This window comes from Oryctolagus cuniculus, chromosome 6 (assembly GCF_051225735.1).
Source record: "Oryctolagus cuniculus isolate XC-2025 breed Fujian yellow rabbit chromosome 6, ASM5122573v1, whole genome shotgun sequence".
NCBI classification, from domain to species: Eukaryota; Metazoa; Chordata; class Mammalia; order Lagomorpha; family Leporidae; genus Oryctolagus; species Oryctolagus cuniculus.
Window position 1 is genome coordinate 146,621,139 of NC_142872.1, and position 16,289 is coordinate 146,637,427.

The window sequence follows — 16,289 nt, forward strand, 5'->3', positions numbered from 1 at the left end:
CCAGGTCTCCCATGGGAGTGGCAGTGGATCAACCACTTGGGCCATGTTTCGCTGCTTTCCCAGGCATTTAGCAGGGAACTGGACAGGAAATGCAGCAGCTGGGACAGGAATGGGCAGGCAGCAGATTAACCTGCTAGGCTGCAATGCCATCCCTAGACTCCACCCCCTGCCCTTTTATTTAATTTTTTTAAGGTTTATTTATTTGAAAGAGTTAACAGAGAGAGGGAAAGATAGATCTTCCATCTGGTTCATTCCCCAAGCGGCTGAAATGGCTGGAGCTGAGCTTATCCTAAGCCAAGAGCCAGGAGCTTCTTCCTGGTCTCTCACATGGATGCAGGATCCCAAACACTTGGACCATCTTCTGCTGCTTTCCCAGGCACATTAGCAGGGAGCTGGACTGGAAGTGGAGCAGCCGGGACTCAAACTGGCACCTATAGGGGATGCCAGCACCACAGGCAGTGTCGCCTGTTTTTCCCTTTACAATTCACCCTTAATAATGGCTTACTAAAACCTGTAATAAGATGACAGGAATTCATGTGATGCTTCTGTCTTAGTGATTTACAAGTTGGCCTGTTATAATCTCAGGAAGGTTAAATTAGCAGATGAAACTTTTTTTGCAGGTGATTTTAATGTGAAAGAAATATTAGCAGATGGAAGAGTAGAAATTGTGATTAGCTAAAGTTGCTTCTATATGTTTTTTGAATCTGTATGTTTACATATGACTGTAGACAGATATCTGCAGAGTCCTTTACATGTGATTCTCTTATTCTTTTGAATAGGACATTAATGTCCATATTTCCACAATATGCATTTGAAACTTGAAGTCAAAGTAAACACCCTGTGTTGGCAATTATTATTGTTGGAACCATTACTATTGTTAACACCTACTGTTATTACTTGTGAACTAATTGATCTCATCAACAACATATATTGAGGCTAAATATGTATGAGGCACTGCACTAAGGATCTAGTAGTGAATAAAATAGTTTCTATCTTTATATAGTTTGGTAGGAAGCCAGATATTGAACAAATAAATGCAAAATAGGTTTTTGGCCTGTGGTTGCATAAATGGACTAACATACTCTTGCTGCTGGTGAAGGGCCAATGAGAGCTTTTGTAAAACTGATGTTTCAGTTCAGATGGAAAGATACGTACCTAAATGGTAGAACCATATACTAAACTGAGGCATCAGAAATAAATTTACACATGGGTTTCCTCTAAACTTGTACATGTAATAAATTGGATTAATTTTTATATGTTTGTTCATGATGCTGTTAACCGTGTTCGCTGGATTTCTTTGCAGTTTGGATTTGAAATTAGTTTTCCTGAATTTTGTTTGAAGGGAGTTGCACCGAAGAACTTTAGTGCATATAATTTAAATACTTTCCTTTTTGCCAAAAAAATGACATCAAAGGACAAAAATATTTTGCCAAAGGTAATTGTGTTTTTTTTGTTTGTTTGTTTGTTTTTGCGCAGTCATCCATTTGTATCTTTTTGTTCCTGTAAAATACATTTGAATCTTGGGTTAATATTACTAATATACATGATTAAGTTTACTGGCATTCATTTTATTAAAATCAATATTAAGCAGTGGTGAACCTGTTTTAGAGTTAGAAAAAAAAAGTAATGCCAATTTTCCATCAGTGTAAGCCTGAAACTACCTTTGGTTTAGACTTTACTCTGTGATCTTCCTAAGACTCAGTTTGGAGAGAATATGTTAGAGCAGGAAGAGGATAGGCACTGATAGAAGGTAGACCTGGATTTGAAACCTGACTGTCACAAATGAAGTATTGGGTATAACTTAATTCTGAAATGTGGGTAATAATAACACTTTTCTCTTACAAAGTTAATTAGTTTAGATGACTTGAAGAGATTATTATCTGAGACAGTACCTGACATACACTTAAGAATTACATGTGTTCATCCCTTATCATATATTTAGTATTAAAATACAAGTAATTAGAAAATATAACAACTATGGGACTGGTGCTGTGGTGCAGCAGGTTAACACCTTGGCCTGAAGCGCCAGCATCCCATATGGGTGCTGGTTCTAGTCCCAGCGGCTCCTCTTGCAATCCAGGTCTCTGCTATGGCCTGGGAAAGCAGTGGAAGATGGCCCAAGTCCTTGGGCCCCTGCACCTGCGTGGGAGACCTGGAAGAAGCTCCTGGCTTCAGATGGAAGACCTCTCTCTCTGTCTCTACCTTTCTCTGTAGCTCTGTCTTTCAAATAAAAAATAAAATAAATCCTTAAAACAATGTAATATTAAGTAGGAAAAGGGTCAGTTAGCTTTAAAAAAAAAAGAAACGTTAGGAATATAATTAATACCATTAACTTATTTATATATGGCAGCACTTTAAAACTAAAAAAAATTTTTATTTACAAAAAGGGAACAAATTTCATGTATTTTATATATACAGTTTTAAGAGCATAATGATACTTCCCATTATACCTTCCCAATATAGTGATCATGAAGTTACAAGGGTGTCAAATTGATGGCTGATGTTTCTGATCAAAGTGTGTTACAAATAAGGGCATAATTCCCCATGTAAACTGATTTCCTAATGTTTAGAATTTTTCTACTTTATCATACTGTGTCCATCTTTCACAATAATATTATTTTCTAAGATTAGAATCATGTGATTGATGACCTCAACTTCTCTTTCTTGATAATATACTATTCCTGTATGAATGTTTTTTTCTACTGTTGAAGAGAATGTCAGGGTACAACATCTTCAATTAATATAAGGTTTTCTCTCTCTCCTCTATAATACACACACAATATATGCTAATTATATATGTATACACACACAAGAGTATTTCAGAAAGTTTGTGGAAAATGGAATTGAAAGATTATTTTCATGCAAAAATTTTTGAAATTTTTAAGAATTTATTCATCTGAGGCAGAACCACAGAGAAAGAGGGGCTAGGAAAGAAAGAGAAAGGCTTTCCACCCACTGGTTCACTCCCTAAATGGCCACAGTGGCCAGAGCTGGGCCAATCTGAAGCCAGGAGCCAAGAGCTTCTTACTGGTCTCCCACACAGATGCAGGGACCCAGGCACTTGGACCATCCTCCACTGTTTTCCCAGGCCACAAGCAGAGAGCTGGATCGGAAGAGGAGTATCTGGGGCATGAACCAGTGCCCATATGGCTTGCTTGTGCCATAGGCAGGGGCTCAGCCCACTAGGCCACAGCACTGGCCCTAGCATAGGGTTTTTTAGTAAACATTTTCCAGGGCTGGAGTTGTGATGTAGGGAGTTAAGCCACTGACTTGCCATGCCAGTATCCCATTTGGGCACTGGTTTGAGTCCTGGCTGCTGCTCCACTTCCTATCCAGCTCCATGCTAATGCTCCTGGAAAAGCAGCAGGAGATGATTGAGGTGTGTGGGCCCCTGCTACCCACGTGGGAACCTGGATGAAACTGACTTTGGCCCGGCCTAGCCTCAGACATTGTCGCCATTTGCAAAGTGAACCAGTAATGGAAGGGCTAACTTGCACACATACTTGCGTGTGCTCTCTCTCTTCCCCCGCATCCCTCTTCTCTCTTCCTGTTTACCTCTGTCTCAGTAACTCTGCCATTCAAATAAGTAAATCTTTAAAAAAAGCATGCATTTTCCATGAACTTTTTCAAGACCCCTTGTACGTAATCCATACACATGTTCATAATTGTATATGGTAGAATTATGCAGCTTTCTGCAAGTTATGTAGTTTCATCAAGGTGTATTCTCTTTTCTTTGCCTCACATATGAAATACTACAGCTCCAGCTATTGAAATGATTCTTCTAGCTCATTGTAATTTTATTTTAGACTCTACCTTAAGAAATGCTAAAATTATATTTCTCTGGAGCTTTCTGTGTTAATTGGCAACTGCTGGCAACCCAGAATGTTTTTTTTTTTTTTTTTCAAAGATTTATTGTATTTATTTGAAAGAGTTATAGAGAGAGGTACAGACAGAGAAGTCTTCCATCCGCTGGTTCAGTCTCCAGATGACTGCAACAGCTAGAGCTGCACCGATCCGAAGCCAGGAGTCTCCTGCGGGTTTCCCACTTGGGTGCAGGGGCCCAAGGATTTGGGCTGTCCTCCACTGCTTTCCCTAGCTATAGCAGAGAACTGGATCGGAAGAGAAGCAGCCAGGACTGGAACCAGCGCCCATATGGGATGCCGGCGCTTCAGGCCAGGGCTTTAACCTGCTGTACCACAGCGCTGTCCCCTCCCCCTTATTTTTTTTTTTTTTATCTCAGCATTGCATTGAACCTAAATTCTTCTTGGTGTGTCTTTTATTTCTCTTTTTTAGCTCTGCAGATCCCACCTGCAGAGGTATGTTACTCATTTATTCAGTACTCTTATCTCGTGGGTTGCCTGAATAAAAACAGCACGAGTTTAGAACTCTAATCTTCTGTTCCTTGCCTCTTTTTGTGCACGTTTTCTCCTGTTAAAGCTCTTTTTGGTCACTAGGAAATACCCATCTCTCTCTAGTTTAAAAGGTATAATTGGAGCAGAAGAATTTCATTCTGCTGTAGCAAATTAAATGTCTGGCTTGTATAATATATACTATGTTAATTTTTAAGATCTGGTTTAAAATTTTGAACTATTAATCACTAATTTTGTAATTTTCATTTTATTCATTGTTTTTAAAGTATTGTAATTTTAATTTTAAATTTTATAATTTTAATTTTTATAGTATTATAATTTTAATTTCTTTCCCAGGTTTTCATTTTATTCATCATTTTTAAAGTATTATAAATATTTTAATTTTAAATTTTATAATTTTAGTTTTTATACTATTTTAATTTTTTTCCCAGGTTTTCCATTATTATGGCCCTGCTTTAGAATTTGTACAGATGATAAAATTATCGGATCTACCTTCCTGCTATTTATCAGACATTGAATTTGAGTTGTATCCTTTATTTACATATTCATTTAGATCATATTTTCTGTATTGCATATAACGGTCTCATATTGCCAGGTAAATCTATTAAAGTGTGCCTTCATTTTTACTTCACTGTATGCATTGTTGTCCAGCTATGCTGCCTGACTCTTTATTGTTGAAGCTGCTAGAAAAGAAACTTCTCTCTCTTTCCATATTCTGGATCCTATACTTGTCCTATAAGAAATCTTTCTCCCCAGGTAAGTATTTTCAGGCAATTTTTTTTAATTTTTTTTTTATTTTTATCTTTTATTTAATGAATATAAATTTCCAAAGTACGACTTATGGATTACAATGGCTTCCCCCCCATACCGTCCCTCCCACCCACAACCCTCCCCTTTCCCACTCCCTCTCCCCTTCCATTCACATCAAGATTCATTTTCGATTATCTTAATATACAGAAGATCAGCTTAGTATACATTAAGTAAGGATTTCAACAGTTTGCTCCCACACAGAAACATAAAGTGAAAAATAATAGATGATTTTTTTTTAAATGATGATGAAATCAGATCAGACCTATTGTCATGTTTAATCCCAGTGAGAGTCAAGTTGGGAATTGATAATTTCTTTCTTTTTTTTTTTTTTTTTTTTACAGAGGATCAGTTTAGTATACATTAAGTAAAGATTTCAACTGTTTGCACCCCCATAGAAACACAAAGTGAAATATACTGTTTGAGTACTCATTATAGCATTAAGCCTCAATGTACAGCACATTAAGGACAGAGATCCTACATGAGGAGTAAGTGCACAGTGACTCCTGTTGTTGACTTTACCAATTGACACTCCTGTTTATGGCATCAGTAATCTCCCTATGCTCCAGTCATGAGTTTCCAAGGCTATGGAAGCCCCTTGAGTTCTCCGACTCTTTATCTTGTTTAGACAAGGTCATAGTCAAAGTGGAGGTTCTCTCCTCCCTTCAGAGAAAGGTACCTCCTTCTTTGAAGACCTGTTCTTTCCACTGGGATCTCACTCACAGAGATCTTTTTGTCAGGCAATATTTTTTAACATTTGCTGTGAGTAGGGCTTTGGAAGTAATCCGAAAGTGATTGAGCCTTGGTTTTCTAATGGAGTTGTAATGTTCTCCTTCTGAGCACAGGCCAGATCTCTCTCTCACCTAGCCTAGCAATACTTAAAACTCTTATCCCTCCCACCTTCCATCCAAACAGCCCAACATGTATATTTTATGTGCTTTTATTACCTTTGCTGTTACTCTGGTTAGTGCTTCAATACTTTTTAAAGATAATCTCCCTTTTTCTGAAATCCAAGAATGCATCTTCATGACTTTCATGTTTTTCTCCATATAATGTTTCTGTTGAAAAATTCTGGTACTACACTATGTCATGGTGTACTGTAGGTTCTCAGTAAATATGACTTTGTATTATATCAGCTCAAACCAGAGTACTCACTATTGTCTTACTGTAAATTCCTTTCTGCAGAAGGTATAGTATTTTGGAGGCATAGAGGAAGCTCACAAAGCTGAGAAATGTTTTCTAGCATCACTAAAGAAGTGAATTTTTTTTTTTTTTTTTTTTTTTTTTTTGGAAACTTTGGTAAGAAATCAGTCTGTGGTGCCTTTTCCAATGGACCATATCCTAAAATACCTCCTATACTATGACTTGGGTTAAATTCTGTCCTAAAGAGGGTGAGGAATCATAGAAGAATTATAAACCAGGAAGTAGCTTAATCAGAAGTAAATTTTAGGGGCTGGCATTATGGCATAGTGGGTAAAACTTCTACCTGTGACACTGGCTTCACAAGTGGGTGCCAGGTTGTCCTGGCTGCTTTACTTCTGATCCAGCTCCCTGTTAATAGCCTGGGAAAAGCAGCAGAAGATGGTACAAGTGCTTGAGTCCCTACTCCCACACGGGAGGCCCACATGAAGGTCCTGGCTCCTGGTTTAGACTTGGCCCAGCTCTGGCCATTGTGACCATCTAGGGAGTAAGCCAGCAAATGAAAGATCTCTCTCTTTGTGTGTCTCCCTCTCTGAAACTCTGACTTTCAAAATAAATAAATATTTTTTTTTTAACTTTTATTTAATGAATATACGTTTCCAAAGTACGAATAATGGATTACTATGGCTTCCCCCCCATACCGTCCCTCCCACCCACAACCCTCCCCTTTCCCACTCCCTCTCCCCTTCCATTCACATCAAGATTCATTTTCGATTATCTTAATATACAGAAGATCAGCTTAGTATACATTAAGTAAGGATTTCAACAGTTTGCTCCCACACAGAAACATAAAGTGAAAAATAATAGATGATTTTTTTTAATGATGATGAATTCAGATCAGACCTATTGTCATGTTTAATCCCAGTGAGAGTCAAGTTGGGAGTTGATAGTTTCTTTTCTTTTCTTTTCTTTTTTTTTTTTTTTTTTTTTTTTTACAGAGGATCAGTTTAGTATGCATTAAGTAAAGATTTCAACAGTTTGCACCCCCATAGAAACACAAAGTGAAATATATTATTTGAGTACTCGTTATAGCATTAAATCTCAATGCACAGCACATTAAGGACAGAGATCCTACATGAGGAGTAAGTGCACAGTGACTCCTGTTGTTGACTTTACCAATTGACACTCCTGTCTATGGCATCAGTAATCTCCCTATGCTCCAGTCATGAGTTTCCAAGGCTATGGAAGCCCAAAATAATAAATATTCCAAAATAAATAAATATTTTTAAAAAAATAAATTTTCGATTATACTGGTAAGGTTTTGAAAAACATAAGAGCTTGAACATAAGAAGTGGCACATGGACTGGAGATTCTGGAAAAATTCAGAACTTGTTAACAACTTAAAAGTAATAGCAATCATGACCTGTTAGATGTAGGGAAAGTGAGAAGTCCCAGTGGAGGGTAGGATGGGTCCCTGTGTTGATACTGGTGCCACAAATGAAGAGAACATGAGAAGAGGAGATTTCATAAAGAAAGAGGAGTTCAAGTTTGGGTAATTTGAGTATTAATAATCACTGAGTGGTTTTGAATTTTTTTTTCCAAGTAAAGTTATTTATATTTACAAATTTTGAAATTCTTGCTTACCAACAGTTTATTAATTCCCATAAACTTTTTTTAAAAGATTTATTTATTTGAAAGAGTTGCACACAGAGAGAAGGAGAGACAGAGAGGTCTTCTATGAACACTGGTTCACTTCCCAATTGGCCGCAAGGGCCAGAGTTGCACTGATCCTAAGCCAGGAGCCAGGAGCTTCTGGGTCTCCCACGCAGGTGCAGGAGCCCAAGGACTTGGGCCATCTTCCACAGCTTTCCCAGGCCATAGCACAGAGCTGGATCAGAAGTGGAGCAGCCTGGACTAGAACCAGTGCCCATATGGGATGCCGGCAATGCAGGCAGCAGCTTTACCTGCTATGCCACAGTGCTGGTCCCAGTTAAACTTTTTAGTAAGTGCATTTAAACAACTTGTGAAGAATTAAAATGATAAAATTTGTTTTACGGAGTACAAGTATTTTGCAGTTCCTACTTCCTGATTTCCTTAACTCCTTAGTACAGAGGATTGACAGAAAACAACACGAGACAGAATTCCATGTTGTTGTTGGAGCAGATTTCTTCTCTGTGTGGCAAGGTATAGTTGCTTTTGCATTTCATATTTGGTTTTTGTAGTTAACATTTTTGGATGTGTAAGAAAAGGATGTAATTTGTTATCTGTTTTTGCATGATGACTTTGTTCCTTTAATGTACTAAATCATGATTTTGGTCCTAATTTACATTAAGACATTTCAAATTTTTTAATGCACAAAATATTTATTGGCAGTATTTATATCATATTTGCTCATGGTTTCTATAACAGACTATTATCAAACCTGTAAAGAGAAAATGATTATTATAATTATTGGACTTCTCATGATGCTATAATAAAATCTTATTTATAATTCCCTTAGAAAATTGATATAATGAAAGAAATATGATTTGACCTTAAGATGCTTAACTAATAGTCACTCAGAATTCTGGCTTTCAGAATTATTTTCCCATAAATTTGATAGTTTTTTGAGTAGTATGCTAAAATATTTGATGAAATGGCCTTTGATTGAGTAGCCTAAATTATAGTACTATGTTAACCCGGTTTGCATGCTGAAGAAAACCCAGTTTGCAAAGTTGTGAAGTTTGCTTCTTTTTTTTTTTAAAGATTTATTTATTTATTTGAAAGTCAGAGTTAAACAGAGAAATGAGAGTCAGAGAGAGGGATGTTTTCCATCCACTGGTTCACTCCCCGATTGGCTGCAACGGCTGGAGCTGCCTCAATCCGAAGTCAGGAGCCAGGAGCATCCTCTGGGTCTCCCACATACGTGCAGGGGCCCAAGGCCTTGGGCCGTCTTCTGCTGCTTTCCCAGACCATAGCAGAGAGCTGGATTGGAAGTGGAGCAGCTAGGTTCGAACCAGCACCCATAAAGGATGCTGGCACTGCGTGCAGTAGCTTAACCTCCTACACAACAGCGCCAGCCCCACGAAGTTTATTTTTATCTAACATATATCCTGTGTGCTAGGCAGTGCCCTAGTGTTAGGTACCCATTAATGAATTGTACAGATGAAACCTCTATCCTCATAAAACTTTAAGATTTTGGTGTGAACATAGAGAATAAGTCTCTGTAGGTATGATACAAGCTATGAAGAAAATAGGCTGTGAATAAGTGAGGAAAATGTATTTTCAATGGAGAAAATGAGATCAAACTTGTCCATTTCTACAGCATTATGTGTGTAGAAGTCTTGTGAGGAGATGCAGTTAACAAATGTGTACTAAGAATAAAAAGCTTTATTTTCACTGAAATAGCTACGTAGTTCTCTGTATAACAGTGTCTAGTCACTTTTTGAAGCCCTTATCTATCATTTATTATTATCTTTAACATTTATTTGAGAGGCAGAGTTACATCCCCTAGTTCATCCCCAAATACCTTAATAGTCAGGGATGGGCTAGGATAAAGCTAGGAACCAGGAACTTAATGCAGATCTCCTGTGTGGGTTTCAGGGACTCAAGTGCTTCAGCTATCACCTGCTACCACTTGGGCTGTACATCAGCAAGAAGCTGCCTTGGGAATAGAACTAGGACTTGAATGTGAGCACTCCAGTGTAGGATTTGGGCATCTCAAGTGGCATCTTAACCACTAGGTCATGTGGTTGCCTCTACCATTTGTTATTAACCATCTCACTTATATTGTCAAATAAGAGAGAGGAAATATGGTATTGTAGAAAACCCTAAAGAGAAGAGCATATGCTGGGACCAGCTGGGGCCAGCTGGGGCCGTGGCATGGTCAGTTAAGTCTCTGCCTGCAGCACCAGTATCACATATGGGTGCATCCATGTGGGAGACCTGGAAGAAGCTCCTGGCTCCTGTTTGAATCAGCCCTTCTCTGGGCGTTAAGGGTCATTTGAGGAGTGAACCAGCAGATGGAAGACCTTTATCTCTCTCCCTCTATAAATCTACCTCTCAAGTAAAATAAATAAATCTTTTTTTTAAAAAGAGCATTTGATTTAGAAAACTTGGGTTTAGAACCCTGGCTCTGCCACTCACTGAATTATAGCTTTATCAGTTGTCTACTGAAATAATAAACCTTGTGTTACCTCTCTCAGAGTTGTAATGAAAACCAAATTGGAATATGAGGAATCTTCAAAATTTTTTTGCACCAAAATTTTACTTTCCTTTTCCATTAACTTTTTGAATACCCTTGCATTTTTTAAGCTATAAAACATAAGTGTTTACTATTTTTTATCTTTGAAGTTCGTATGGCTTAAGTGATTAATACACATATGAATTTCTTGAAGCATGGAGCACTAGATATTCTGTAGGTAATTTAAAAATATGATAAGATTTGTAAACATTTTGTGGAGAAATTTATGCAAATTGTATAGAGAATATTATAAATCAAAATCTGATATTGGCCAGCGCGACGGCCCAATAAGCTAATCCTCCGCCTAGCGGTGCCGGCACACCGGGCTCTAGTCCTGGTCAGGGCGCCGGATTCTGTCCCAGTTGCCCCTCTTCCAGGCCAGCTCTCTGCTGTGGCCAGGGAGTGCAGTGGAGGATGGCCCAAGTGCTTGGGCCCTGCACCCGCATGGGAGACCAGGAGAAGCACCTGGCTCCTGCCTTCGGATCAGTGCGGTGCGCCGGCCATGGCAGCTATTGGAGGGTGAACCAACGGCAAAATGAAGACCTTTCTCTCTCTCTCTCTCTCTCTCTCTCACTGTCCACTCTGCCTGTAAAAAAAAAAAAAAAAAAAAAAAAAAATTCTGATATTTAGGAGTGGGCCTTTGGTGTATTGGTATAGAGGTTAAGATGCTGCTTGGAACACCCTGTCTCATTTCGGCGTGCTGGGGTTCAAGTCCTAGTTCCCCTGTCAATTCTGGCTTCTTGCTGATGCACACGCTGAGAGATGGCAGATAAAAGTTCAACTAGTTAGGACCTTGCCGCCCAAGTGAGAGACCCAGGTTATCCCCAGATCCTAGCCTTGGCCTGGCCCAGCCCTGACCATTGTGGGCATTTGGGGTTTGAACCAGGCTGATGGGAGCTCTCTTTATCACTCTGCCTTTCAAATAAAATTTTTTAAAAATCAAATATATGCCTATAATTGCATCGATTTAATTTAATTAATCCTTATGGTTATTGAATATTGGCAACACTAATTCTAAAGCAAGCTAAACTATTGATATTTAATAATACCACATTTTCAATTGTTGTGTTTCAGATTTGTTGTGCTGGGTGGTCATTATGTTGATGGGCCACGAGGTTTAGAACTCAGATTTGAGTTCCTGTATTTGGCCTTTAAATTCTAGAAAGAATGATAGTCTTTAACGAATCATCCTCAGGTCTCTTAGAGGTTTTCTAATGATTAGTGTGGTGGGAGCAAGTTAACAGGATCCAAATTAATTATGAATGTAATAGATACAGTTGAAGTATATTTTGTAGAGAATCATAGTTTGAGATTTAGAACTATTTTCATACTTGTAACACTTGTTTAATCAAAATTAAGTTCTCTCAAAAGTGTGGCCACTTCATCAGCTACTGGGTCATGATATGGTTCTATCAGGCTGTCAATTAGGCATTGAACTGCTTGTGGCATTCCTGACATATTGAGAAAGCTGTGACTGGGACCTGGCATGGCCACGCTCACATTATAGCTATGTTGACCTCTGGACTTATGGTCTTGACATTTTGGAGCTATGAAGTCTTACTCAAGAAAGAAGAACTGGAATTTAAGGTTTAGAAAATTAGATTTATCTTTTATATTTAATGATTTTCTGTTGCTAAATATTTTTATTTTTAATGTCTAGTACTTGACTATATAAAATATATTTGACTTAAAAAAAACTTATGGCTATTCTAATAAGCATGTTTGTTATCTTCCATTTTTTGTTCCTGAAATGTTTTATCTACTAATTATGACTGCACAAGTAAAAACAGATAGCAACATAATTAGCACATTAAAATATTAATTATCTGAGTATCTCATAGCTCATATAACAAATCCATCTACAAAGGAAAGATAAAAATAATTTTGCATTTGTTTTAAGATCTTTGGTAAGTGCCTTGCTGCCTCGATGTCTCCAAAAATTTTTAAAGAAATAGTGTGCTGTTTACTAGAGTGTGCTGATTGATGCAGCTATATCACTAAAATTGACAAATAGAGCTTTCAGAATTCTAATTTTAATTTAGTCTTTGAGAATTTACCTAAGTGTATTATGGTGGGGTTTTTTTGAACAAGTGCTTAATAAACATCTGTATGCCATGCCCTGGGAAGATAAATGAATGAGTTTGCACAAAAGTCAGAAGCTTCTGTTTTCTAGAATGTAGTTCTTTATCTTTTCTGCATTCTCTGCAGTTCTTACCTGTTAGCATTAAATCTCTGATTTCTAGGAATAAATGCTTCTAAACTACTTTCATATGTATCCTAATCTTGAAGCCAGGACAATAATCCTGTGCAATGATTCTGATGACTGAATATGACAATCTTTTGGTGCTAGAATCCCAGCTTTTCTCATTGTTTTGCATATTTCCAAAGAAATTACACCCACAGCCTGGATTTAAAGCTAATACTATGAATAGTAAGGTTTTCAGAAATGTGTACCTTAGAAAAGGGAAGCCTAAAGCTTTGGATGCTTGTCTCTGCTTTTGTCTGCTGTTTGGCTTTCTTATTTTTTCTTTGCTAGAGAGTAATAGTTTTTTACAATGGGATTGTAGGGAGAGATCACTACTAAATACTTGTTACATAGGCGAAATGGGACTGAAAAATTATCACATGACACAATTTAAGAATTTCAGAATGAAGTCAATAAAAGCATGTTCTGTTTTATCCAGGTGGGTGCTCTGTTTATATTGCCATGTACTGTTAGTAACATACTTATTCCACCTCCCAACCAACTCAGTTCAAGGAAATGGAAAGAATACGTAGCTAAAAAACCCAAGACCATCAGTGGTAAGTAGATCTTTAAATGGTTTGAATGATGCTGCATAGATAAAGTACCAAATTTGAAATGGAGACAACATTTCTTTTTGGAAAATAGTATTTCTTCTTGTTAACTAATTATTTTTTATTTATTTTATTTTTATTTTTTTACAGGCAGAGTGGACAGTGAGAGAGAGAGAGAGAGAGAGAGAAAGGTCTTCCTTTTGCCGTTGGTTCACCCTCCAATAGCCGCCGCGGCTGGCGCACCGCACTGATCCGAAGGCAGGAGCCAGGTGCTTCTCCTGGTCTCCCATGCGGGTGCAGGGCCCAAGGACTTGGGCCATCCTCCACTGCACTCCCAGGCCATAGCAGAGAGCTGGCCTGGAAGAGGGGCAACTGGGACAGAATCCAGCGCCCTGACCGGGACTAGAACCCAGTGTGCCCGCGCTGCAGGCAGAGGATTAGCCTATTGAACCACCGTGCCGGCCCTTGTTAACTAATTTTTTAAAAGATTTATTTATTAGAAAGTCAGAGTTACACAGAAAGAGGAGAGGCAGAGAGGTCTTCCATCCAATGGTTCACTCACCAATTGGCTTCAGTGGCCGGAGCTGCGCCAATCTGAAGCCAGGAGCCTCTTGGGGTCTCCCATGTGGGTGCAGGGGCCCAAGAACTTTGAGCCATCTTCTCCTGCTTTCCCAGGCCATAGCAGAGAGCTGGATGGGAAGTGGAGCAGCCGGGTCTCGAACTGGCACCCATATGGGATGCTGGTGCTTCAGGCCAGGGCATAAACCTGCTGTGCCACAGCACCGGTCCCTGTTAACTATCTTTAACAACCATATATTTTTTATTTATTTTTATTTATTTTTTTTTTAGCCGGTGCCGTGGCTCATTAGGCTAATCCTTCACCTTGCGGCGCAGCACACCGGGTTCTAGTCCCGGTCAGGGCGCCGGATTCTGTCCTGGTTGCTCCTCTTCCAGGCCAGCTCTCTGCTGTGGCCTGGGAGTGCAGTGGAGGATGGCCCAAGTGCTTGGGCCCTGCACCCCAAGGGAGACCAGGAGAAGCACCTGGCTCCTGGCTTTCGGATCAGCGCCGTGCGCTGGATGCAGTGCACCAGCCGTGGCAGCTATTGGAGGGTGAACCAACGGCAAAGGAAGACCTTTTTCTCTGTCTCTCTCTCACTGTCCACTCTGCCTGTCCAAAAAAAAAAAAAAAAAAAAAAAAAACTTTCCTTTTTTAAAAAAAATCAGTGTGATGAAGGTGGGACTTTTAAAAATTTATTTATTTATTTATTTATTTATTTGAAAGAGTTACAGAGAGAGGGAAAGAAGACAGAAAGAGATCTTCATCTGCTGGTTTAATCCTCAGATGGCTGCGTTAGTTGTGGATGGGCTAGGCTGAAGCCAAGAGCTTTATCCCTATCTTTCACATGTGTGGTGGGGGCCCAAACATTTTGGCTATCCACTGCTTTTCAGGTGATTAGCTGGGGGCTGAATCAGAAGTGAACAGCCAGGACAAGAACCTGTGCCCATGTGGGATTCCAGTGTTACAGGCTGCAGCTTTTCCCATTGTACCATTATGCCAGCCCCAAGGCAGAACTTTTGGTTAGAGAGGTAATTGTTTTGAACATGGGTTTCTTAGAGACATTCCACGAATAAAATTCGTGAAAATTAGTGGCTTATTTATTACATGATATTACAGCCTATGATTACAAGTTCTGAAGAAATCAGTAGAGTTTATTTAACAGCTTAACTATAGTATAAAATGTTCTGAATACTTTAAAAATATCGATTTATTTTTTATGATGACCCATAGGCTTATTTTTATCCTCATTTTACAAATGAGGAAACTGGGACTTGGAGAAGTAACAGAGCTATTAACTGTCAACTGTGGTACCAATCCTGGCTCTGCCAGTTAATAATAAGACTGCAATTTCCCCAAGGATTTGAACCCAGGCTCTGTGCTCTTATACTCTGTGATTGCTTCTCTAATAATCTGGTATGTTCAGAGTTTCACCATAAAAATGAAATCTTAATTTCTGTTATAAAACTAGAAATTATTTAAACCCAAATTCTAGTATTCATGTGGTAATTGTGGCTTGTTACTTTCTCAAAGTCATAGAGCCGGTTAAGAGTGTGAGTTATCATACCTTTTTGCTTCAGTTTCAGTGGTTTTAAAAAACTGAACAAGAACTTGAGCTTACAGTTAGTTTTTGTGACCCATGATGTAATTTACTAAGAACTATAATAAGATACAGTGCATGTCTACCAGTACTGTTTTAGGAGAAACCTGTAAGAATACTGCAGAGAACCCTGAAATTTGAGAAATATAGTTTTTAAATGAGTGGCTTACAGTACTATATAAGAAATAGTGGAAATGCTGGATTTTATTTTAACAGATGTTGAATTTGAGATGCAAGCAAGATAACTACATGAAATTTTAAATCTGTCCTTTGAAATTTAGGTCTAGATCTCTAGAATAGAGTCAGGGCTAGTGAGTTTGATGTTGAGTTTACCAGAGGCTTTGCCTACCTGTTATGTAACAAACTGCCTAAAACTGGGTGGTTTGGGAGAGCTAACATGAGCCCATCCAGGTGGTTCTTGTGTACCTCACCAGTGGTCACTGATGTGGCTGCATTGAACTCTGTGGAGTAATTGGAGGCTGCGTTCAGCTGGGATGTAGAGACAAAACTGGCTGCTTTTCTCCTTGTAGCCTCTCCAAGTCTTTTTCCTTGCTGTATGGTCTCTTCACGTGATCTCTTTAGCAAGTGCTCTAGAATTTTTATGAACACAGAATAGTTGAAGCTGCTGAGACTTTTTAAGGTTAATTCTAAGAACTGGCCCAATATCACTTCTGCCAGATTCTGTTATTTAACATTGTCACAAGAATGGCTCAAAATCAAGAAGGTGTGAATACTGAGAAGCCACTACTGTAAAAACCTGCCATATGTGCATGCAGGTAATAATTAGGAATGGTTGAA

At 38.7% G+C, this 16,289-nt stretch overlaps 1 protein-coding gene across 8 annotated transcripts in view; it reads left to right on the top strand.

Moving 5' to 3' along the window:
• Nucleotides 1-16,289, top strand: part of MTBP (MDM2 binding protein) — an 88,809-nt gene that overhangs the window by 10,369 nt on the left and 62,151 nt on the right. For 4 of the 8 annotated variants that reach the window (XR_016235919.1, XR_016235920.1, XM_051844784.3 and 1 more), the window contains exons 8-11: nucleotides 1,304-1,435; nucleotides 4,802-4,896; nucleotides 8,429-8,501; nucleotides 13,224-13,341. Coding sequence is in view for 5 of the 8 variants with exons in the window: in XM_051844784.3 (XP_051700744.2) it covers nucleotides 1,304-1,435; nucleotides 4,802-4,896; nucleotides 8,429-8,501; nucleotides 13,224-13,341 (418 nt within the window). In the remaining 3 variants the exon portion in view is untranslated. Of the gene's footprint in view, nucleotides 1-1,303; nucleotides 1,436-4,801; nucleotides 4,897-8,423; nucleotides 8,502-11,958; nucleotides 12,127-13,223; nucleotides 13,342-16,289 lie in introns of those variants that run through there. The other 4 variants (XM_089335641.1, XM_089335642.1, XM_089335640.1 and 1 more) reach the window with 4 other exon arrangements.